At 39.7% G+C, this 26,978-nt stretch overlaps 1 protein-coding gene across 1 annotated transcript in view; it reads left to right on the forward strand.

The window, feature by feature from the left end:
- SYN2 (synapsin II) overlaps positions 1-26,978 on the forward strand; it is a 759,797-nt gene that overhangs the window by 407,824 nt on the left and 324,995 nt on the right. The window contains exon 4 of the mRNA XM_053721097.1: positions 7,267-7,423. Coding sequence (XP_053577072.1) covers positions 7,267-7,423 — 157 coding nt within the window. The remainder of the gene's footprint in view (positions 1-7,266; positions 7,424-26,978) is intronic.

Here is a 26,978-nt window from a genome sequence, read left to right on the forward strand (position 1 = left end):
CACATTTAGGCAAGTATCCCGCTTGCTTTTACCCACTAAAACTCCATATACATTGTTACCAATGCACAAGAGGATTCTGGGTAAGATATACAAATTAACATCTCAAACTCTTTGCTTCAAATACTGTATTAACACACAGCGATCCCCTAATGGGGTGAATGCAACAAATATAGAAATCACTGATAAAACGTTTATCTCCACCATAATTTTAATACATATATATATATATATATAAATATATATATATATATATATATATATATATAACAAGAGAAGAGGGAAGGGCGCACAGAGACAAGGGTCCTCTCTGGTATAATATATCAGGAATAAAACAGGATGATTTATAAAATAGCCAAATTTGCACTCACATGTACAAACCTCAATATAAATGAGGTATGGTAACAGCAGGGATGGCGTGAAGCCTTTTCTCCTCTCCAAAAGTTTCCTGGCGTTTTCAACAGAAGATAAACTATTGTCCAGATCTGATCCCCAGTCCTGTTGTAAACGGCTTATTTCAGGCAGATTGATAAATAAGTGCAGGGGGGACAATTGTGCCAATACAAGGGAAACTGAGATTAGCAGGGGGGTAGTTGATCAGCAGGGTCAGTAACGGATGTTAGGAGTAAATCCAGATAACAGGGTCAAGTTCAGGCTGGCAATGCAAAGTAACAAGTTAGAATCAGTATCCATATAACAAGGTCAGGTGAGGCCGAGGTGGGCAACACACTAGCAGGTAGTCAAATGGATGGTCAGGAACACAGCAGAAGTCCAAGCACAAATCCACAGCAACTCACAATAGCAGGTCCTGTTGCTAGCCGTTACTGACCCTGCTGATCAACTACCCCCCTGCTAATCTCAGTTTCCCTTGTATTGGCATAATTGTCTCCCCTGCACTTATTTATCCATCTGCCTGAAATAAGCCGTTTACAACAGGACTGGGGATCAGATCTGGAAACGGTTTAACTTCTATTGAATGTGCCAGGAAACTATTGGAGAGGAGAAAAGGCTTCACGCCATCCCTGCTGTTACCATACCTCATTTATGTTGAGGTTTGTGCATGTGAGTGCAAATTTGGCTCTTTTATATATCATCTTGTTTTATTCCTGATATATTATACCAGAGAGGACCCTTGTCTCTGTGCACCTTTACCTCTTCTCTTGTTCTAGATTGTCCACGGGATCTTCCGCTCTGGATGACCCCTATTCTGGGATTAGGCTTTGAGAAATTTGGGACCTTTTTTCCTCCTCCCAAATTTGGGGTAAAGACGATACAGGAGGACTGTGAAAACAGTTTTTATACTGGTAACTTTTTTAACTGTATTATGGAGAAAAAATGTGTTTCATGTCCCTTTAAAATTATATTCTTTTTTAATTTTTGGTAACTTAGAAATGCTTTAAGTAAGATATTATTTGGCTTACGTGAATTTTCCAGATCTGCCAACCTGCCATATATATAATAAACTGTAATTATTGCTCTCAGCAGTGAAGGACCAGACAGACAATATTGTGTTCTAAAGAAATATACTCTGTTTCAGTACTCGGACTTTATTCATTCCGCACCTGCATCCTCTCCAACTCTAAGCAGCAAATATAAAAAATAAAATGGATTTGAGAGCGCATTTAGTTAAGAATGCATTTCCTCCTAAATTAAATTCATCATTTATTGCTGACACAATTTAACCAAATGCTCTTCACTACAGTGGTGCAGATAGCGTTGTCAACTAAGCTTCTGCAACCCTTATCTGCAATCATTTCTTCTAACAGTCTTCTTTCATGGGATATTTGACCAGAACCTTTTAAGGTACTATGTCGTCAAAATAAAACTTTCATGATTCAGGTAGAGCATGAAATTTTAAATAACTTTCCAATTTACTTTTTTCAAATTTGCTTTGTTGTCTTGCTGAAAACTATATCTAGGTATGCTGGGAGCTAGCAGCTGAATTGTGACTGCACATATACGCCTCCTGTCATTGGTCAATAGCTCCACTAGTTCTCCAAACCTTACTCTTCAAAAAGGATACCAAGAGAATGAATATGGCATGCTCTATCTGAAGCATGGAAGTTTAGTTTTTACTTTACAATACAATGCAATGCATTACATTGATGCTGTCTAAGTAAATTATCCCCTTGATTAATAAAATTCATGTGGATTTGCTTCCAAAAATGTTATCTTCATACATATCTTGAGGGCATCTAGCCAGCTCCCTCCACCACGTAACAAGCAGGTTTCCTTGTGGGTAGAATTGTTCCATCCTCGTTCGTATTCCCTATGATCTTTTAAACATGGCTGCAGTTTGACCCAGAAAATTGTAATTTGGAAAAAAAAATATTAGAAAATTCATCAGGAATCTAATAAATTCAGTGTATTTACGTACCTCCCGACATTTCCTGGAGGCCTTCTGGATTGGCAGTTGAGGGAGAGTAGTGGGCGGGGCTTATGGCATTCTGTGATGAGAGCCACAACTGTAGGGGAGGAGTTATGGTTGTATAATAGGCGCGGTTGTGCTTGTCATTAGGGAATTAAAGACAAGGATGAAGCTGTGGGCAGAGACATGGTAGACTATGGGTAGATTTAAGGCAGTCTCTGCTTTTACTTTGGAAATCTGAATATTGAAGGGAAATCTGCAGGAGGAAAAATGGGGCAGCGTTCCCAAACCGTGACAGTGACACAATATGGGGGAGCCTTGTCTTTACACTCAAATACACCTAGGCACATAAATGAACATTGATCGGTGCATGTATAAGTACACATTAGTGGGGCTATGGTACAAGTTTGAAGTAAAATTAATTGTTTAAACTTATTGAAGTTTTTTTGGCACTGTATCATTCAGTTAAAAGGGACAGTAAACAACCTGAGATTTTAATACAAATGTCTTACTTATTTCATTATTTATTTTGCTCCCTTTTCATGTAATTTAGTTATGAAATTGTGTTTTTGCTTATTCTCAGAACAGAAAATGCAACCTACAGATTTGTTAAGGTTTTTTTTTAGTTTAAAAAATGTTTAGACTTGGCTGATATGTTATTCTAACGCAAGATAACAGCTGTGTCTTGCAATTGGAAGGTGTGTATTGTCCCTTTAATTTGAGGAAATCATTTTTTTTTATGGTAAGAGATGCTGGAAATTTTATACAGGGATACATATAAATCCTTAGGGAATAGGTCAGGGATGTGGATCTTTTTAGATAGATAGATAAACAGTATACAATATATACCACGCAAAACTACAAAAATGGACTGGACAAAATTATTGGCACCTTCTCAAAATTGTAAGAAAAAATTGCATTCCAAGTTTGTGATACTCCTGTAATTTGTAATTAAACTCACCTGTATCAATTAACAAGTGCTGACAATATAGAAATCACACCGGCAACCAGTTAAAATGGTGAATAATTGACTCCCTTTTTGTTGTATGTCTCTGTGTGCCACACTGAGCATGGAGAAGAGAAGAATTGTGGAAAAGCATGGACAAACTCAAGGTTACAAGTCCATCTCCAGAGATCCTAATGTTAGTGTCCACTGTGCACAACATTGTCAAGAAGTGTACAGTCCATGGCACTGTAGCTAATCTCCCTGGAAATGCACAAAAGAGAAAAATTGATCAAAGTTTGCAACAAAGGATTGTTTGAATAGTGGATAAAAAACCTTGATCAACTTCCAGATAAATTAAAGCTGACCTTCAGGCACAGGGTACAAATGTGTCAGCTTGCACTATACGTCGCCATCTGAATGAAAAGGGACACTATCAGCAAAATTTCAAGTTTTGCGGTATGGTGCGGTACGGCTATACTGCTGAAAAATTGTCCATTACGCGTGGAATGGCAGGTCTACCGTATTTACAAGTTGCGGCGGTATAGCTATACTGCAAGCGTTTTAGCCTGTAACGCAACAATCTATTCCGCAGTCAAAAATTTAAGTTTCAGTGCGGGATTTCCATAGCGCAGGTTCTGCGGTCCAGCTAAAAAGCTTGCATTATGCTCTATACCGACACAATCCATACCGCGATCTGAGAGCAGTAGTTATAGATTTTGTGTAAAAAAAAAATGCTTCACAAAACTCTTAACTAAAATGTTACAAAGTACATAAACTACCTATTAACCCCTAAACCGCCACCCTCCCGCATCACAAATACGATATTAAACTTATTAACCCCTAATCTGCCACCCACCTACATAGCCAACACTAAATAAAGCTATTAACCCCTAAAAGCCGGCAAAAAAATAAGCCAATAGGATTTCAGTAGCTTTCATTCTATTAGCTGATTTGAAAATGTCAGCTAATAGGAATGCAAGGTACCCCATTTTTAAACTGGTCAAGCTTCAGTGTACGGCGGTGATCGTATGAAGAGGATACTTCACGCTGGATGTTCGCGCCGCCGTCGGCGATGATGCTCCACGCCTCCACAATTCCGCACCACCGGGACAAAGATAGGAGATGCCCCCGCAATGGATGAAGATGTCGCCACCTGGATGAAGATGGATGTCCGGACTTCAGGAACTGTGAGTAGGTTTTCTGGGGTTAGTGTTAGGTTTTTTTTTTGGGGGGGGTTGGCTGTTTTTTTTAGATTAGAGATGGGCAGTAAAAGAGCTGAATGCCCTTTTAAGGGCAATGCCCATACAAATGCCCCTTTAGGGGCAATGGGTAGCTTAGGGTTTTTTTAGACTTAAGTTTTTTTATTTTGGGGGGTTGGTTGGGTGGGGGGATTTACTATTATGGGGTCTTTGTAATTTTTAGGTAAAAGAGCTGTTTAACTTAGGGCAATGCCCTACAAAAGGCCCTTAACTTTTTAGGTTAGGAGGTGTTTTTATTTTTTATTTTTATTTTTTATAGGGGGTATTAGATTAGGTGTAATTTTATTATTTTAGATAATTTATTTTATTATTTTTTGTAATCTTAGAGTTTTTTATTTTTATGTAATGTATTTTTTTATTTTTTCGTAGTGTTAGGATTTTTTTAATTTGTAATTTAGTTTTTTTTTTATTTTTAGTTAATTTTATTGTTTTAAAATAGTAATGTTAGGTTACTTTATAGTTTAAACTTAGTTTTTTTATTTCACAGGTAAGTTTTTATTTATTTAAAGATAGTTATATTGTAAATTTAATTATCAAATTAGGGGGTGTTAGGTTTAGGGGTTAATAGTTTAATACAGTGTGTTGCGATGTGGGGTTCGGCGGTTTAGGGGTTCAGCGGTTTAGTTTAGTAGTTGCAATGTGGGGGCCGGCGGTTTAGGGGTTAATAGGTTTATTATAGTAGTTGCAATGTGGGGGGCAGGCGGTTTAGGGGTTAATAAGTTTATTTAGTGTCTGCGATGTTGGGGTGGCAGATTAGGGGTTTATCATTTTATTTAGTGTCGGTGGATTAGGGGTATTTAGATTAGGGGCTTATATTAGGGTGTTTATTTTCCCAATAGACATCAAAGGGATTGCGTTACGGCGATCGCCATTCCGCGATTGCAGGTGTTAGTTTTTTTCTAACACTCTCTCTCCATTGATGTCTATGGGTGAAAGCGTACACGAGCACGTAAAGGTTTTGTGCAGTATGGAGCTTAACGCACCATATCGCACAACAAAATAAGGTTTTGACTAAACCTGTAATGGCAGCGCTATGGAAAGTGCGATAACGCTAATTTTTTTTGCGTTATTTATGCACCCGGTATAGCGGAAATTTTGGAATCTTGCTGTATGGTAGGAGACCCAGGAGGACACCACTGCTGACACAGAAACATAAAAAAGCCAGATTGGAGATTGGCAAAACTTACCAGAGGAAGCCAAAATCCTTTTGGGAGAATCTGCTGTGGACAGATTAAACAAAATTACAGCTATTTGGTAAAGCCCATCATTCTACTGTTTTTAGAAAAGGAAATGCAACTTTTAAAGAAAAGAATACAGTCCCTACAGTCAAACATGGTGGAGGTTCACTGATGTTTTGGGGTTCCTTTGCTGCTTCAGGCACTGGATGTCTAGGCTGTGTGCATGGCACTATGAAATCTGAAGACTACCAAAGAATTCTGTGGTACAATGTAGGGTCCAGTGTCAGAAAGTTGGGGCTCCGGCAGAGGTCATGGGTCTTACAGCAGGACAATGAACCAAAGCAGACGTCAAAAAGCACCCTGAAATGGTTAAAGACAAAGCACTGGAGAGTACTGAACTGGCCAGCAATGAGTCCAGATCTCAATCCCATACAGCACCTGTGGAGAGATCTCAAAACAGCAGTTGGGAAAAGGAACCCTTCCAATCTGAGAGACCTGGAGTATTTGGCGAAATAAGAGTGGTCCATAATTCCAGTAGAGAGGTGTAAGAAACTCATTGATGGTTACATGAAGTGATTGATTTCAGTTATTTTTTCCAATCGGTGTGCTACCAAATATTAAATTAAGGGGACCAATAATTTTGTCCATTCCATTTTTGGAGTTTTGCGTGGAATGTGTCAGATTTGGTTTTTTTTTCTCCTTAACTTTTTTGTGTCATACCAATACAAACATAATAAATAAACATGAAAATGCCTAAACATTTGTAATTGCAACAATTTTCTGGGCGTATATACACACACACACATACATATACACAGACACACACATCTTCATCTTTTTAGTAACCATATCCGTTTTACACCTCAACCCCTCATGCCTGTATTGCATGGTAGAGAAAGGAACAGGAAGATAAATTATATGTGGACAGGTGCTTTGATCTTTTTAGACCTAAACAGGACATGATAGATGATAGACATGATATACTACTAAGGATGTGCAAGAGTTCACAAAAGTGTGTGATTGGATAATGACTGTCACATGATACAGACAGCTAACCTATTGGAATTTGTTCATTAAACATTAAGAGTAAGTGCTATTGCATTATTTTTTTATTATCCCATTTTTACCTTAAACTAGATTTTTTTGTTAAGTCAAATTAAAACGCCCTGTAACTAGTATACATTATTAAATTGTTGTTTTTTATTTCTGGTAATTATTAAAAGTGTAATAAAGATCCTTCTCTGAAATTGTAAATGTAATATATCAGTATTTAAATCTTTTTGTCCATTAATGCCATCATTTTTAATACTATAGCCTATGATTATGGTAAATGTAGACTAAATCTACATTGATCACAATCATAGGATATACCGTTTTTTTCATTGTGACCATGTAACTTGCTTCCTGTTTTTAATGGAACCTATTTTTAATAGCATTTTAATTTATTTATACACAGAGTTGTTTGTGGGGCAGTATCTATTAATTGATTCTAATCATATTTTGATTTTCTTTCTATAGGTCATTCAGGCCTGATTTTGTCCTTATTCGACAACATTCCTTTAGCATGGCCGAAAATGAAGACTTCCGCAACCTTATCATTGGCATGCAGTATGCTGGGATACCTAGTGTCAATTCTTTAGAATCTATTTATAACTTCTGTGACAAGCCATGGGTGGTAAGTAAAATCACACAAAGCTACATTATTTTACCCAGATAACAAACTACCCATTTTTACATTCTAATCTACTTTTATTATAATGCAACTTACTTAACAGGTTAACATTACAACACATGGTATATGGTATGACCGGTACATTTAAGCAACACTCAGTTTAAAATAAACTTTTATCATTCAGATAGAGCACAAGCTCTCGGGGTATACATATACTAGTCTGTTATTGGATGATGTCTGTCACATGATACAGGGGGCCGGAAAATGGGGAAAAAATAAATTTGTAAGAAAAAAAATCTACAGCTTATTTGAAATTCAGAGTGTTATTGCATTGTCCTTTTATTATGCACTTGTTAATTATGCAATTCTACTGCATTGAGTGGTCCTTTAACTATTTTATCAGTAAGTTACTGAATAAAATAACTAGTTGCATAAACTCACTTTAGTCTGTTTTAAATTTCCTTTTAAAGGGGAGTACAAGTGAGTACTATTTCAGTGTAGTTTGCAATATTCTTCTTCTTATTATTATTTATTTATATAGCTCTGCAAAATGCCATAGTGCTGGATACACAGAGAGGGGTACACAATCACAAAGATTTGTAACATAGTAACATAGTAGATGTGGTTGAAAAACCTTTTTCTAGTTCTGCAATATCTTTTTTTGCTATCTGTCCCTGGAACTGCACTCCATACTCAAGGTGAGGTCTTACCAGGGATTTATATAGTGACAGAATTATGCTTTCCTCACTTGAATCAATGCCTCTTTTAATACATGCTAGTATCTTATTAGCCTTTGAAGCTGCTGCCCTGCATTCTGCACCCATCTTTAGCTTGTTATCTATTACTACTCCCAAATCCCTTCCCTCTTCTGTTTGGCTAAATCTTGTCCCATTTAAATAATACATTGCCTGCTTATTTTTACTTCTTAAATGTAGAACCTTGCATTTTTACCGTATTAAATCTAATTTTCCATTTACCTGCCCATACTTCTAATTTTTGCAGTTCTCTTTGTAACAAAAGTTCATCCTGCTCTGACCTAATGACCTTACTTAACTTAGCAAAAATAGATATGTCACTATTTAATCCCTGCTCCAAATCATTAATACAAATATTAAAAAGAACAGGGCCCAATACTGATCCCTGGGGGACTCCACTGATTACCTTTGTCCAATCTGAGTACGACCCATTCACTACTACTCGTTACTCCATATCTTTTATCCAGTTATTTATCCATGAGCTAACATTTTCAGCTATTCCCAGTCCCTTAATTTTGTGCATTAATCTCGCGTGTGGCACTGTATCAAACGCCTTGGCTAAATCTAAGTATATCAAATCAACTGATTCCCCTTTATCTATATTTTTACTTAGTTCCTCATAGAATTTAATTACATTCGTTTGACATGATCTATTTGTCATAAAACCATGCTGATTTGAACTCCTAATCTTGTTTACATGAATATGCTCATCAATATAATCCTTTATAATCCCTTCAAATATCTTCCCCACTATTGATGTCAGACTAACTGGTCTGTAGCTTCCTGGATCATCCCTGCTTCCAATTTTGAAGAGTGGCACCACATCAGCTTTATGCCTCCTGGGGTACTATGCCTGAGGATAATGAGTCTTGTGATATGATACAAATACATAGCAGACTAAACAAAACTAGTACAGGAGTAAAGTGTATTAAAGATATGCTCCTTAAAGATAAAGATATGCTTATTTATTTTTTTATTTTTTTAAACAAAGATGGGCATCTTTAAAATATCCCAGATGCTGATTGGTGCATATTTTGTTGTACTCAAAAATGACTGACAAGCAAGCTATTCCATGGTGCATACTCATCAGTCACTCCCGTCTAGGTACCCTATATATGTGCCAGTGCTAATTATTTCATAGCCTAGACAAGGAGTGATTGATGAGTGTGCACCATGGAATAGTTTGCCTGTCAATTAATTTATTGTTGATAGATACCAACATGTGCGCTGTTAAATATGTTAGAATAGAATGCTGGGGATATACTTTCTCTTAAGGATGTTGTTAGCATAATTTGTAGTATGATTAAGGTAACTTTTAAGAATGTAGGAGTTTTTAAACAACACCTTTTAGATTCCTTAAAGAATATTGTAGAAATGTTGTTGTTTGGTATTAGGGCTGTATGGGGAGTATGTGATTTTTTGATATAAAAACATGTTCTGTTTGTGATCTCAGTAGCAGCCGATCAATCTATGTCTAAAAGCAGAGCCCATGCAGGAGAGTGAAGAGGAGGGAAAGTCACTTATATTTCCCCCTAGGGACGTCTGCAGTCTGAAACTTAGGGTATGTACTATGGCTGCACGATTAATCGTATGGTATGATTAATCGCGATTTTAAATTGCCGCAGTATGCAACTTATTTTATTACAAAAAAAATCCTCAATGCAGTACAGCAAGAAAGATTTATATATGAAAATGAACTTTTTATTCTATGTGGCGCCACTTGGTGGCGCTACATAGATGATATATTTGGCATTTGGTGGGGCGACGTTGGATCCATACAACAGTTTGTGAGGGAATTGAACAGGGCATCAAGATGTATTAAATTCACGATTTCTTGGAGTGAGGAGTCAATTAATTTCCTTGATACCAAAGTTTATAAAGAGGGTTCCCTGTTAAAAACTGATCTATACAGAAAAGATACTGATAGGAATAGCCTCCTACACTTCCCAAGTGCCCATGCACCTGCTTTAGTGAAATCATTACCATATAGTCAGATGCTGAGAATAAAGCGGATAGTAAAAGATGAATCTTTGGCTTTACAGAGACTTCAGGAGATGGGTACCAGATTTGTGCAGCAAGGTTATCCTCCTAGTTTAATTCAGGAAACTATTGATAGGGTGGTACAGTTACCTGATGGCAGGGTTAATAGTGGAAATACCCATAAGAGAAAGGACCCTGACAGGATGGTATTTGTGTCTGAGTACAGTGCCTGCAGTACAGAAATTCAAAGGATTGTTAGGAAGCATTGGCATGCTGGGGTGCCAGCATTCTGCCAACCGCCGATGCCAGCCTATACTAGACTTCCTAGTTTAAAAGACAACATTGTTAAGGCTGATGTTGGTTCTAAGAAGAAATCCAAATTGGGATATATCACTTCTGAGAAAAATGGTTGTTTCCCCTGCCTGAATTGCTCCAGTTGCAATAATATGATAAAAGGTGATGAATTTATCCACCCCCTTACGGGACAGAAATTCAGGATTAAGGGTTATTATTATTGCAATGCTAATTTTGTGATATATCTGATTAAGTGTCCGTGTGGGCTAATTTATATTGGAGAGACGACCCAGAGGGCTAGGGATAGAATAGTCCAACATAAATCTAAGATTAGAACAGGTGATCTGAGCACTCCAGTTGCCCACCATTTTATAAGTAAAGGACACTCTATTGCACAATTAAGATTTCAGATAATAGACTACATACAGAGTCCTAGGTGGCAATAGGGAATTGCTTCTCAAAAAACGTGAAGCATTTTGGATTAATAAGTTAGACACTTTGTTCCCTAATGGTATGAATAGGAAATTAGATCTGAGTATATTTTTATAAAGATGGATCATTTTTTATACCATATGAAATTTCCTTTTCTAGCATTGCATTTTGTATTCTGACCTTTTTAGATCTGTCTTTCAACAAATGTCTCTGTGTTTTTATATAAAAAAACTTTTTGTATATATTTTTGTATTTTTGATATAGGTTTAGACCACTAGATGTCAGTAGAGATTAGGAGACATATATGTTTAGGTAATTTAGTGAAAAGGTGTGGTCTTACCTGTCTGTAGGTATTTAAGGGTGATTAGGCTTTACAAACACTATGTGAACATGACTAAGGGTTGATTACCCGAAACGTTGTTCTGTCTATAACCTGCTCCCACTATGTGACAATAAAGGAGCTTTCTTGGATGATAAGAAGTGGTGCCGCTGCATTCTTTGTAAGTTACTCAATGCAGTACAGCCAGCCACATGGGAGGATTTTTTTTTTTAATCAAAAAAATTGCATACTCTCGCAATTTAAAATTGTGGCGACTTAAAATCGCGATTAATCGCATCATGCAATTAATCATGCAGCCCTATTTGGTATCAACATTTTGTGGCTAGAATAGTAATTTTAAACATCATTTACCTGTTATACCCAGTTGGCTGCCTATCATTAAAGTGATGGTAAATTTAACATATTTTTTACACTATTCTTAAATCTTTATAACGTCAATACTAAAACCTCTGTTATGTTTTATTCTTTAATTTTGATCCTATTTGTAATAAACAACACTTTCATTTCCGGTTTCTGTTGTTTAGTGACGTAGAGAGCGTTCTCATCCACTCTCTATGTAAACAGAGATGCACGTTCCCGAGATAGTCATTGGAAGGGGAATCGGATCACATGCACAGAGATTTTTCCCCCCTTCCATGGCTGTACAGCACGCAAACGGATTGGCTAAAACCCCAAAATGTCAGGAAAAAAAAATTACTTTAACGAAGGGTGGACAGAGAAGTGATAGTAAGAGAGAGTAAGATGGGGTAATTTACATCAATAACTTTAATTGAATGTAACAAAAATTAAATTTGATGTCCTAAAGTTAAATTAAAATATTATGAGGATTCAAATTTTTGTTTCAATTGCCGGTAAATTTACTATAACTTTAACCCTTTAAACACTGAGCCATTACAAGGCAGCACTGATTATAGGCAGCACTGATTACATCAATTTATATTTTTTCTTTGCGGTACCCAAACTAATCATGATTCATTTGTTTCAGCAGACCAAGCATTTTTAGAAGATAGTTTACGGAATAACCCTAATATGGTAAAACACAAATATATTTAATGAAAAAATAAATGAGTAATTTCTATAGTGTACATGGTAAATAGCAGCATAGCATCCATATTAGCTAAATATTTTAAACATACATCACATGGTTCCACATTCAGCATCACTTTACTTTTCCAAAAAAAACAAGACTTTATACCTACATTGTTCAATAAAAAAATAAGAATTGAAAATCAGAAGATGAAATGTATTATTTTCCCACTTTCTACTGCATTCAGTTTAAAGGGACATAAAACCCAACATTTTTCTTTCATGGTTTTGAAAGAGCATGCTATTTCTCTTGTTAAATGTAGTCAGTCCACGGGTCATCCATTACTTATGGAATATATCTCTTCCTAACAGGAAGCTGCAAGAGGATCACCCAAGCAGAGCTGCTATATAGCTCCTCCCCTCACATGTCATATTCAGTCATTCTCTTGCAGCCTAACTAAAGATAGGTCGCTGTGAGAGGTCTGTGGTGTTTTTTAACTTAGTTTATTTCTACAATCAAAAGTTTGTTATTTTAAATGGCACCGGAGTGTGCTGTTTGTTCTCAGGCAGCATTAGAAGAAGAATCTGCCTGCGTTTTCTATGATCTTAGCAGACGTAACTAAGATCCACTGGCTGTTCTCATCTGAGGAGTGAGGTAACTTCAGAGAAGGGGAATAGCATGCAGGGCCCCCCTGCAAATGAGGTATGTGCAGTAAATTATTTTTCTGAGGAATGGAATTGACTGAGAAAATACTGCTGATACCAATGTAAAGTAAGTTCAGCCTTAAATGCAGTGATAGCGACTGGTATTAGGCTGATGAGTGTGTGTACACTGAATGTATTTTTCTAAGGAATGGAATTTACTCTGAAAATACTGTTAATACTGAAATAATGTATGAGCCTTAACTGCAGTAAAAGCGACTGGTAGCAGGCTTATTAATAACAATTCATAACTTTTCAAATGTATGTTTAAAACGTTTACTGGCATGTTAATCGTTTTTTGTGAGGTACTTGGTGATAAAACTTATTGGGGCATTATTTTTACCACATGGCCATCTTTGTTTTCTGCATAGAAACAGTTTTCTGAGCTTCCCCACTGTTGTAATATGAGTGGGAGGGGCCTATTTTAGCGCTTTTTTGCGCAGTAAAAATTCAGTCACAATCTGTCTACTTCATCCTCCATGATCCAGATCGTCTCTAGAGAGCTCAGGGGTCTTCAAAATTCATTTTGAGGGAGGTAATCAGTCACAGCAGACCTGTGACAGTGTGTTTTGACTGTGAGAAAAACGTTAATTATTAAATTGTTATCCGTTTTTGGGTATTAAGGGGTTAATCATCCATTTGCTGGTGGGTGCAATCCTTTGCTAACTTAATACATTTACTGTGAAAATTTGGTTGCTATAACTATTTTGGTTCATTGTTATTTCAACTGTGACAGCTTTTTGTGCTTCTTAAAGGCACAGTAGCGTTTTTTATATTGCTTGTAAATTTATTTAGAAAAGTATTTCCAAGCTTGCTAGTCTCATTGCTAGTCTGTTTAAACATGTCTGACACAGATGAATCTCTTTGTTCACTATGTTTAAAGGCCAATGTGGAGCCCAATAGAAATTTGTGTACTAATTGCATTGATGCTACTTTAAATAAAAGTCAATCTTTACATGTAAAGAAATTATCACCAGACAACGAGGGGGAAGTTATGCCGACTAACTCTCCTCACGTGTCAGTACCTTCGCCTTCCGCTCAGGAGGTGCGTGATTTTGTGGCGCCAAGTACATCAGGGAGGCCCTTACAAATCACTTTGCAAGACATGGCTACTGTTATGACAGAAGTATTATCTAAATTGCCAGAATTAAGAGGCAAGCGCGATAGCTCTGGGTTAAGGATAGAGCGCGCGGATGAGGTGAGAGCCATGTCAGATACTGCGTCACAGTTTGCAGAACGTGAAGACGGAGAGCTTCATTCTGTGGGTGACGGATCTGATCCAGGGAGACTGGATTCAGAGATTTCTAATTTTAAATTTAAGCTTGAGAACCTCCGCATATTGCTAGGGGAGGTATTAGCGGCTCTGAATGATTGTAACACGGTTGCAATTCCAGAAAAATTATGTAGGTTGGATAGATACTATGCGGTACCGGTGTGTACTGACGTGTTTCCTATACCTAAAAGGCTTACAGAGATTATTAGCAAGGAGTGGGATAGACCTGGTGTGCCTTTTTCCCCTCCTCCCATATTTAGGAAAATGTTTCCTATAGACGCCACCACACGAGACTTATGGCAGACGGTCCCTAAGGTGGAGGGATCAGTTTCTACTTTAGCTAAGCGTACCACTATCCCGGTGGAGGATAGTTGTGCCTTTTCAGATCCAATGGATAAGAAATTAGAGGGTTACCTTAAGAAAATGTTTGTTCAACAAGGTTTTATCTTACAGCCCCTTGCATGCATTGCACCTGTCACTGCTGCGGCGGCATTCTGGTTTGAGTCTCTGGAAGAGGCCATTCGCACAGCTACATTGGATGAAATTATGAACAAGCTTAAAGCACTTAAGCTAGCTAACGCATTTGTTTCTGATGCCGTCGTACATTTAACCAAACTTACGGCTAAGAACTCCGGATTCGCCATCCAAGCGCGCAGAGCGCTATGGCTTAAATCCTGGTCAGCTGACGTGACTTCTAAATCTAAATTGCTTAATATTCCTTTCAAAGGGCAGACCTTATTCGGGCCCGGCTTGAAAGAAATTATAGCTGACATTACGGAGGTAAGGGCCATACTCTACCTCAGGACAGGGCCAAATCAAAGGCCAAACAGTCTAATTTTCGTGCCTTTCGTAACTTCAAGGCAGGAGCAGCATCAACTTCCTCCGCTCCAAAACAGGAAGGAGCTGTTGCTCGTTACAGGCAGGGCTGGAAAGTTAACCAGTCCTGGAACAAGGGCAAGCAGGCCAAGAAACCTGCTGCTGCCCCCAAAACAGCATGAAGAGAGGGCCCCCTATCCGGAAACGGATCTAGTGGGGGGCAGACTTTCTCTCTTCGCCCAGGCTTGGGCAAGAGATGTCCAGGATCCCTGGGCGTTGGAGATCATATCTCAGGGATATCTCCTGGACTTCAAAACTTCTCCTCCACGAGGGAGATTTCATCTTTCAAGGTTATCAGCAAACCAAATAAAGAAAGAGGCGTTTCTACGCTGTGTACAAGACCTCTTACTAATGGGGTTGATCCACCCAGTTCCGCGGACGGAACACGGGCAGGGATTCTATTCAAATCTATTTGTGGTTCCCAAGAAAGAGGGAACCTTCAGACCAATCTTGGACTTAAAATCCTAAACAAATTTCTAAGAGTTCCATCATTCAAAATGGAAACTATTCGAACCATCCTTCCCATGATCCAAGAGGGTCAGTACATGACCACAGTGGACTTAAAGGATGCCTACCTTCACATACCGATTCACAAGGATCATTATCGGTACCTAAGATTTGCTTTCCTAGACAGGCATTACCAGTTTGTAGCTCTTCCCTTCGGATTAGCTACGGCTCCAAGAATCTTTACAAAAGTTCTGGGCTCACTTCTGGCGGTACTAAGACCGCAAGGCATAGCGGTGACTCCGTACCTAGACGACATTGTGATACAAGCGTCAAGTTTTCAAACTGCCAAGTCTCATACAGAGATAGTTCTGACATTTCTGAGGTCGCATGGGTGGAAGGTGAACGTGGAAAAGAGTTCTCTATTACCACTTACAAGAGTTCCCTTTCTAAGGACTCTTATAGATTCTGTAGAGATGAAAATTTACCTGACAGAGGCCAGGTTATTAAAACTTCTAAATGCTTGCCGTGTCCTTCATTCCATTCCACACCCGTCAGTAGCTCAGTGCATGGAAGTAATCGGCTTAATGGTAGCGGCAATGGACATAGTACCATTTGCGCGCCTGCATCTCAGACCGCTGCAATTGTGCATGCTAAGTCAGTGGAACGGGGATTACTCAGATTTGTCCCCCCTACTAAATCTGGATCAAGAGACCAGAGATTCTCTTCTATGGTGGCTTTCTCGGCCACATCTGTCCAAGGGGATGACCTTTCGCAGGCCAGATTGGACGATTGTAACAACAGACGCCAGCCTTCTAGGCTGGGGCGCAGTCTGGAACTCCCTGAAAGCTCAGGGATTATGGACTCAGGAGGAGAAACTCCTCCCAATAAATATTCTGGAATTAAGAGCAATTTTCAATGCTCTCCTAGCTTGGCCTCAGTTAGCAACTCTGAGGTTCATCAGATTTCAGTCGGACAACATCACGACTGTGGCTTACATCAACCATCAAGGGGGAACCAGAAGTTCCCTAGCGATGTTGGAAGTCTCAAAGATAATTCGCTGGGCAGAGTCTCACTCTTGCCACCTGTCAGCGATTTACATCCCAGGCGTGGAGAACTGGGAGGTGGATTTTCTAAGTCGCCAGACTTTTCATCCGGGGGAGTGGGAACTTCATCCGGAGGTCTTTGCTCAACTGATTCATCGTTGGGGCAAACCAGATCTGGATCTCATGGCGTCTCGTCAGAACGCCAAGCTTCCTTGTTACGGATCCAGTCCAGGGACCCGGGAGCGGTGCTGATAGATGCTCTGACAGCCCCTTGGGTCTTCAACATGGCTTATGTGTTTCCACCGTTCCCGATGCTTCCTCGTTTGATTGCCAAGATCAAACAGTAGAGAGCTTCGGTGATTCTGGTAGCGCCTGCGTGGCCACGCAGGACCTGGTATGCAGACCTAGTGGACATGTCGTCCTGTCCACCGTGGTCTCTGCCTCTGAGACAGGACCTTCTAATTCAGGGTCCTTTCAACCATCCAAATCTAATTTCTCTGAGGCTGACTGCATGGAGATTGAACGCTTGATTCTATCAAAGCGTGGCTTCTCGGAGTCGGTTATTGATACCTTAATACAGGCTAGGAAGCCTGTTACCAGAAAAATTTACCATAAGATATGGCGTAAATATTTATATTGGTGCGAATCCAAGAGTTACTCATGGAGTAAGGTTAGGATTCCTAGGATATTGTCCTTTCTACAAGAGGGTTTAGAAAAGGGTTTATCTGCTAGTTCGTTAAAGGGACAGATTTCTGCTCTGTCTATTCTTCTACACAAACGTCTGGCTGAAGTTCCAGACGTTCAGGCTTTTTGTCAGGCTTTAACTAGGATTAAGCCTGTGTTTAAGACTGTTGCTCCGCCGTGGAGCTTAAACTTAGTTCTTAATGTTCTTCAAGGCGTTCCATTTGAACCCCTTCATTCCATTGATATCAAGCTGTTATCCTGGAAGGTTTTGTTTTTGATGGCTATTTCCTCGGCTCGAAGAGTCTCTGAGTTATCTGCCTTACATTGTGATTCTCCTTATCTGATTTTTCATTCAGACAAGGTAGTTCTGCGTACTAAACCTGGGTTCTTACCTAAGGTAGTTACTAACAGGAATATCAATCAAGAGATTGTTGTTCCATCACTGTGTCCTAACCCTTCTTCAAAGAAGGAACGACTTTTGCATAATCTGGACGTAGTCCGTGCCCTGAAGTTCTATTTGCAGGCAACTAAAGATTTTCGTCAAACTTCTTCCCTGTTTGTCATTTACTCTGGACAGAGAAGAGGTCAAAAGGCTTCGGCTACCTCTCTCTCTTTTTGGCTTCGTAGCATAATACGTTTAGCCTATGAGACTGCTGGACAGCAGCCTCCTGAAAGGATTACAGCTCATTCTACTAGAGCTGTGGCTTCTACCTGGGCCTTTAAAAATGAGGCCTCTGTTGAACAGATTTGCAAGGCTGCGACTTGGTCTTCGCTTCACACCTTTTCAAAATTTTACAAATTTGACACTTTTGCTTCTTAGGAGGCTATTTTTGGGAGAAAGGTACTTCAGGCAGTGGTTCCTTCTGTTTAATGTTCCTGCCTTGTCCCTCCCTTCATCCGTGTACTTTAGCTTTGGTATTGGTATTCCATAAGTAATGGATGACCCGTGGACTGACTACACTTAACAAGAGAAAACATAATTTATGCTTACCTGATAAATTTGTTTCTCTTGTAGTGTAGTCAGTCCACGGCCCGCCCTGTCTTTAAGGCAGATCTAAATTTTAATTAAACTCCAGTCACCACTGCACCCTATGGTTTCTCCTTTCTTGTCTGCTTTGGTCGAATGACTGGATATGACATGTGAGGGGAGGAGCTATATAGCAGCTCTGCTTGGGTGATCCTCTTGCAACTTCCTGTTAGGAAGAGATATATTCCATAAGTAATGGATGACCCGTGGACTGACTACACTTAACAAGAGAAATAGCATGCTCTTTCAAAACCATGAAAGAAAAATGTTGGGTTTTATGTCCCTTTAAACTGAATGCAGTAGAAAGTGGGAAAATAATACATTTCATCTTCTGATTTTCAATTCTGATTTTTTTATTGAACAATGTAGGTATAAAATCTTGTTTTTTTTGGAAAAGTAAAGTGATGCTGAATGTGGAACCATGTGATGTATGTTTAAAATATTTAGCTAATATGGATGCTATGCTGCTATTTACATTGTACACTATAGAAATTACTAATTTATTTTTTCATTAAATATATTTGTGTTTTACCATATTAGGGTTATTCCGTAAACTATCTTCTAAAAATGCTTGGTCTGCTGAAACAAATGAATCATGATTAGTTTGGGTACCGCAAAGAAAAAATATAAATTTATGTAATCAGTGCTGCCTATAATCAGTGCTGCCTTGTAATGGCTCAGTGTTTAAAGGGTTAAAGTTATAGTAAATTTGCCGGCAATTGAAACAAAAATTTGAATCCTCACAATATTTTAATTTAACTTTAGGACATCAAATTTAATTTTTGTTGCATTCAATTAAAGTTATTGATGTAAATTACCCCATCTTACTCTCTCTTACTATCACTTCTCTGTCCACCCTTCGTTAAAGTAATTTTTTTTTCCTGACATTTTGGGGTTTTAGCCAATCCGTTTGCGTGCTGTACAGCCATGGAAGGAGGGAAAAATCTCTGTGCATGTGATCCGATTCCCCTTCCAATGACTATCTCGGGAACGTGCATCTCTGTTTACATAGAGAGTGAATGAAAACGCTCTCTACGTCACTAAACAACAGAAACCGGAAATGAAAGTGTTGTTTATTACAAATAGGATCAAAATTAAAGAATAAAACATAACAGAGGTTTTAGTATTGACGTTATAAAGATTTAAGAATAGTGGACCAACTACACTACAAGAGAAACAAATTTATCAGGTAAGCATAAATTATGTTTTTAAACAACTGTCTAATTTACATCTATTATCTAATTTGCTTCATTCACTTGATATCCTTTGCTGAAAAGCCTATCTAGATAGGCTCAGTATCTGCTGATTGGTGCCTGTACATAGATGCCTCGTGTGATTGGCTCACACATGTGAATTACTCTTTCTTTAACAAAACATATCTAAAGAATGAAACAAATTTGATAAAATAAGTAAATTGGAATGTTGTTTAAAATGATATCCTCTACCTGAATCATGAAAGAAAAAAATTGGGTTTAGTGTCCATTTAAGCAGGGTATTATTAGGTATAAATCCTATTATATAAAAGGCCAAGTGTGTTTGTCCGAAGCTGTCATGAGCAGTAGAGTCAGCACGAGGACAAACACACCTGGCCTTTGAGTCCTACTCCCTAGCTGGTCTCATCTGCGGCAGAAGTGGGCGTGGCCGGACGTGGCCAGGCGTGAGCAGGGGCGTGACCGGCGTGAAGGGGGCATGGTCGGGAGTGAATGCCCGTGAAAGGGGCGTGACCGGTTGTGAAGGGACGTGGCCGGGCGCGGTCACGAGTTAGAGAGACAGAGAGGAGGGGAGAGAGAGGAGGGGGGAGAGAGGAGGTGGGGAGAGAGGAGAGGGGGAGAGAGAGAGAGGAGGGGAGAGAGATAGGGGGAGAGAGGGGAGAGAGAGGAGGAGGAGAGAGAGAGAGGAGGGGAAAGAGAGAGGAGGGGAGAGAGCGCAAAAGAGATGGGAGAAAGAGAGCAAAAGAGAGGGGGGAGAGCATGAAGAGAGGGGGAGAGAGCGCAAAAGAGAGGGGGAGAGAGAGCGCAAAAGAGAGGGGGGAGAGAGAGAGAGCAAAAGAGGGGGAGAGAGAGAGCACAAAAGACAGGGGGAGAGAGAGAGCAAAAGAGAGGGGGGAGAGAGCGCAAAAGAGAGGGGGAGAGAGAGCACAAAAGAGAGAGGGGAGAGAGAGAGGAGGGGGGAGAGAGAGAGAGGAGGGGGGGAGAGAGAGAGGATGGGGGAGAGAGAGAAGGGGGGAGAGAGAGGATGGGGGGAGAGATAGAGAGGAGGGGGGGAGAGAGAGTGGAGGGGGGAAGAGAGAGAGAGAGGAGGGGGGAGAGAGAGAGAGAGAGAGAGAGAGAGGAGGGGGGAGAGATAGGAGGGAGAGAGAGGGGAGGGAGAGAGAGAGGGGGGAGAGAGGGGGGAGAGATAGCTCAAAAGAGAGGGGGAGAGAGAGCACAAAAGAGATGGGGGAGAGAGAGAGGGAGGGTGAGAGAGAGCTCAAAAGAGAGGGGGAGAGAGAGTGCAAAAGAGATGGGGGAGAGAGAGAGCTCAAAAGAGAGGGGGAGAGAGAGCGCAAAAGAGATGGGGGAGAGAGTGCGAAGAGAGGGGGAGAGAGCGCAAAAGAGAGGGGGAGAGAGCACAAAAGAGAGGGGGGAGAGAGAGAGCAAAAGAGGGGGAGAGAGAGAGCACAAAGAGGGGGGAGAGAGAGCACAAAAGATAGGGGGGGAGCGCAAAAGAGAGGGGGAGAGAGCGCAAAAGAGAGTGGGAGAGAGCGCAAAAGAGAGGGGGGGAGAGAGAGAGCAAAAGAGGGGGAGAGAGAGAGAGGGGAGAGAGAGAGGGGGAGAGAGAGAGGAGGGGAGAGAGAGGAGAGGGGGGGGAGAGAGAGAGGGCGAGAGAGCTCAAAAGAGAGTGGGAGAGAGAGCAAAAGAGATGGGGGAGAGAGAGAGCTCAAAAGAGAGGGGGGAGAGATAGAGATAGAGTGCAAAAGAAAAGTGGGAGAGAGAGAGGGCAAAAGAGAGGGGGGAGAGAGAGCTCAAAAGAGAGGGGGAGAGAGAGAGCTCAAAAGAGAGGGGGAGAGAGAGAGCAAAAGAGAGGGGGAGAGAGAGCAAAAGAGAGGTGGAGGGAGAGAGCGCAAGGGGTGGGACCGCTGTACTGCAAAGAATGGCCTGTGTGAACGAGCTTTAGGACTAGTATCTACATAATAAAATTTTAGATATATTTTAGATTTCCACACTATTATGATTTCCTAGAAGGTTGGCTTTTAACTTGTTTTGACAATGTATGCATGCTCATACCCCTGCTCAAACACAGCAAAGAAAAAAACACACATGCATGTATGTATGTATATGTGTATGTGTGTGTATATATATATATATATATATATATAATTTTACATTTTCTATGGCATTTCCAAAAAAAATTTCACACACAATACAGAGTTATGCACATACACACATATACACATACACTCACAAAGACATACACAGACACATACATCTATACAATGCTGCTAATATATATATATAAAAACAGATTTCCAAAACACAATACTAAGTGCTGAAAGTCAACAGAACTAAAGGCAATAAATGGCTGAATAAAATGTAGGTTCAGAGCTACCTCTAAACTATAAGCTCCATGGGCAGTCTTTTATTCTACCCCCTAGAATGTAAGCTCTTATGGCACAATTGCCCATTATATACCTGTATAATACTACTAAAACAACTGTAACCTTCTTACAAATATAGCCAGAAAAAAGTGTTGCCCCCTCCTAATTTGCTGTACTAGGCAAGTGCCTTGTTTGCCTAGGCCATAATTCTCCCCTGATTCACACACACATGTGTGTGTATATATATATATATATATATATATATATATATATATATATATATATATACAGTATATAGCTTCACAACAACAGCAAACAAACCAGGATTTCTTCAAAGTGAGTCAAGTTTATTGACGTTTCGGGGAGTAAACCTTCCTCAGAACATAAAGTGTACAAATACACACAAGTTTAAATAAGTGAACTAATACACAGTAACCTCCTACATCCTATTAAAAAAAGGCGCCAAAATTACATCATGTCCGGTTTCACCCTAACTAGACCCGGAAGTTTACATAACAAACATTTCTGGTGTCATCACAACCTATTATATTTACTTAGTGGTCAACATCAAACTCTTTTATTGACATATTCCATCTCTAATTCAAATATACAAATTTCTGTGTCCACACCCATATGCATCAAAGCAAGATATCAAGAAACATCTCTTGTTACCCATATCACCTCAGTGATCGCTACTTACTACTAACTTGTACCCGGTATCGGAAGTTATGTCACTTCCGGTTAATGTAGAGATATGTCGGTGCTCATGTTATTCCGTATTAATGTTTATCAACATTCTTGTGTCTTATCTGTACCTCCTAGTCATCACAAAATGTGTCCTAAATGAAAATGTTTACACCTTCAGTGAACATGTAGTATAATGTGAACAATACACTCGTGGAACATTGGGAATAGTGTCATCAAAAACTATAGAGAATCAAACATAAATAACATAAAAAATTAAGACAATAACAAGAAAGACGGATAACAGCTTGTGCCATGTACTTAAACACACGGACACCTGCACTGTACCTCCCTGTGAGGTTCAGAGCTCCTTTCTAGCGTGTCCCCTGCCCTACGTAATTTCACTTCATACATTATGGAATACACATCACTTGTATAGACTCAAATGCAAACACCTGTTAAAACTTTGAGTATATAACTCTGCATTTAGTTATCACGTGCTGACTAATATGATGAAAGACATTTAGTGTACGCATGTGTCCAAGGTGTAACGACTGCACCGCCTTCTAGGTCTAGGGGGGAGAAAGAGGATGGTGGCGTAAACCAAAACATGATCCACGACACCCCCGCTGTACTCATGCCCGTGAACTTTGGAAGACCTATAGGCGAGAGGCCACCCACAAACGGTCCCCATCCACAACCTGCAGGTGTTGTGGTACCAAAGGACACATGCAGTAAACCATCTGCCCAACATCATGATAAAATCTTAAGTCAAAGCACCAAAATCTGGTGGAGAGTTCAGTCCCTTCGGGTGTATAGTCCCTAATCGGAACATCCATTGTGCTTCTCTTCTTAGTAGTAGCTTATTCCTATCCCCTCCTCGGATTTGTCTAGGAATGTGATCGATCAGAATCAATTTGATTGCAGCTACCAAATGTTTTGCTACCACCCAGTGGCGTGCCACCGGTTGATCGGATTCTCCTTTCTTTAGGGCTAATCTGATGGCAGTTCAGTGATTGGCCATTCTCTCACATATGGTACCTTGGGTCTTGCCCACATAATGAAGGCCACATGGACAAATATTATATGTCTTTCTTGTTTGTCCAGTTTTTTAGTTTATTTATTTTTGTTTTTTGCCTTCATTTTTAATGTTATTTATGTTTGATTCACTATGGTTTTTGATGACACTATTCCCAATGTTCCACGAGTGTATTGTTCACATTATACTACCTGTTCAGTGAAGGTGTAAACGTTTTCATTTAGGACACATTTTGTGATGACTAGGAGGTACGGATAAGACACGAGAATGTTGATAAACATTAATACGGAATAACATCAGCACCGACGTATCTACGCATTAACCAGAAGTGACGTAACTTCCGATACCGGATACAAGTTAGTAGTAAGTAGCGATCACTGAGGTGATATGGGTAACAAGAGATGTTTCTTGATATCTTGCTTTGATGCATATGGGTGTGGACACAGAAATTTGTATATTTGAATTAGAGATGGAATATTTCAATAAAAGAGTTTGATGTTGAACACTAGTTAAATATAATAGGTTGTGATGACACCGGAAGTGTTTGTTATGTAAACTTCCGGGTCTAGTTAGGGTGAAAATGGACATGATGTAATGTTGGCGCCTTTTTGAACAGGATGTAGGAGGTTACTGTGTATTAGTTCACTTATTTAACCTTGTGTGCATTTGTACACTTTATGTTCTGAGGAAGGGGAGGTTTACTCCCTGAAATGTCAATAAACTTGACTCACTTTGAAGAAATCCTGGTTTGTTTGCTGTTGTTGTGAAGCTACATTATTTGCACAGAACATCCGGGTGGTTGGCCGATGGAGGGCAGATTCACATTAAGTTTGGCTATATATATATGGCTTTATATATATATATATATATATATATATATATATATATATACAGGGAGTGCAGAATTATTAGGCAAATGAGTATTTTGACCACATCATCCTCTTTATGCATGTTGTCTTACTCCAAGCTGTATAGGCTCGAAAGCCTACTACCAATTAAGCATATTAGGTGATGTGCATCTCTGTAATGAGAAGGGGTGTGGTCTAGTGACATCAACACCCTATATCAGGTGTGCATAATTATTAGGCAACTTCCTTTCCTTTGGCAAAATGGGTCAAAAGAAGGACTTGACAGGCTCAGAAAAGTCAAAAATAGTGAGATATCTTGCAGAGGGATGCAGCACTCTTAAAATTGCAAAGCTTTTGAAGCGTGATCATCGAACAATCAAGCGTTTCATTCAAAATAGTCAACAGGGTCGCAAGAAGCGTGTGGAAAAACCAAGGCGCAAAATAACTGCCCATGAACTGAGAAAAGTCAAGCGTGCAGCTGCCAAGATGCCACTTGCCACCAGTTTGGCCATATTTGAGAGCTGCAACATCACTGGAGTGCCCAAAAGCACAAGGTGTGCAATACTCAGAGACATGGCCAAGGTAAGAAAGGCTGAAAGACGACCACCACTGAACATGACACACAAGCTGAAACGTCAAGACTGGGCCAAGAAATATCTCAAGACCGATTTTTCTAAGGTTTTATGGACTGATGAAATGAGAGTGAGTCTTGATGGGCCAGATGGATGGGCCCGTGGCTGGATTGGTAAAGGGCAGAGAGCTCCAGTCCGACTCAGACGCCAGCAAGGTGGAGGTGGAGTACTGGTTTGGGCTGGTATCATCAAAGATGAGCTTGTGGGGCCTTTTCGGGTTGAGGATGGAGTCAAGCTCAACTCCCAGTCCTACTGCCAGTTTCTGGAAGACACCTTCTTCAAGCAGTGGTACAGGAAGAAGTCTGCATCCTTCAAGAAAAACATGATTTTCATGCAGGACAATGCTCCATCACACGCGTCCAAGTACTCCACAGCGTGGCTGGCAAGAAAGGGTATAAAAGAAGAAAATCTAATAACATGGCCTCCTTGTTCACCTGATCTGAACCCCATTGAGAACCCGTGGTCCATCATCAAATGTGAGATTTACAAGGAGGGAAAACAGTACACCTCTCTGAACAGTGTCTGGGAGGATGTGGTTGCTGCTGCACGCAATGTTGATGGTGAACAGATCAAAACACTGACAGAATCCATGGATGGCAGGCTTTTGAGTGTCCTTGCAAAGAAAGGTGGCTATATTGGTCACTGATTTGTTTTTGTTTTGTTTTTGAATGTCAGAAATGTATATTTGTGAATGTTGAGATGTTATATTGGTTTCACTGGTAAAAATAAATAATTGAAATGGGTATATATTTGTTTTTTGTTAAGTTGCCTAATAATTATGCACAGTAATAGTCACCTGCACACACAGATATCCCCCTAAAATAGCTATAACTAAAAACAAACTAAAAACTACTTCCAAAACTATTCAGCTTTGATATTAATGAGTTTTTGGGGTTCATTGAGAACATGGTTGTTGTTCAATAATAAAATTAATCCTCAAAAATACAACTTGCCTAATAATTCTGCACTCCCTGTATATATACACACACACTCACTGGCCACTTTATTAGGTACACCTGTTCATTTGCATGGTAACACAAATTGATAATCAGCCAATCACATGGCAGCAACTCAATGCATTTAGGCATCTATATGTGGTGAAAATGACTTGCACGCAAATAGGGTGTTAGGTTTTTTTCCACTTTTCTTTTGCTCTTCTTCTGACTTCTATGGGGGAATAGATTATCGTGCGTTTGGCTTTTTATGCACATTGGGTTAGCACACAATCGAAAACTGTTTACTTTCAACTTGTAATATGACCACTAACTGACACTTGCAAAAAGCTTACTTTGAGCGTAGTTAGCATTCAAGTGGGAGCATTAAATACTGCTCCACTTGTAATCTGGCCCATAACATTCAAAGAAGATAAATTGTAGACCTAGGGCAAGATTACATATGCGGCATCGCCCGCAAAAGCCGGTGACGCAGTTTTTTACGCGGTTTTGCTATCTCATATACAGTGCCGCATATAAATGTGGTGCGTATATTTCACTCGTCGCCCGCAATTTTTACTCCCATAAACTTACATAGAACCGTGTCACAAATCAGTATCACATATTCAGCGCAAGGACTTACGCAGCGAAAATGGAGAAATGTTACTCCATTTTCACCTTGCCACACATAGGCAGACGCAGCAAATCCTACGCTGATAACGTGAGCGCCGTAACTCCAGTAACTGTCTGAAAATATTAAATAACACCTAACGCATGCGCAATATCTACCTGTCAACCGCCAACCCCCACCTCAATAACTAATAAAACTATTAAACCCTAATCCGCCATTCACCCACATCACAATCTACCAGATAAAACTATAAATCCCTAATCTGCCATTCACCCACATCGCAATTAACCTAAATAATCTATTAACCCCTAAACCACCAAAGCCCCACATCGCAAT

Source organism: Bombina bombina, chromosome 7 (assembly GCF_027579735.1).
Source record: "Bombina bombina isolate aBomBom1 chromosome 7, aBomBom1.pri, whole genome shotgun sequence".
In the NCBI taxonomy this organism is placed as follows: Eukaryota; Metazoa; Chordata; class Amphibia; order Anura; family Bombinatoridae; genus Bombina; species Bombina bombina.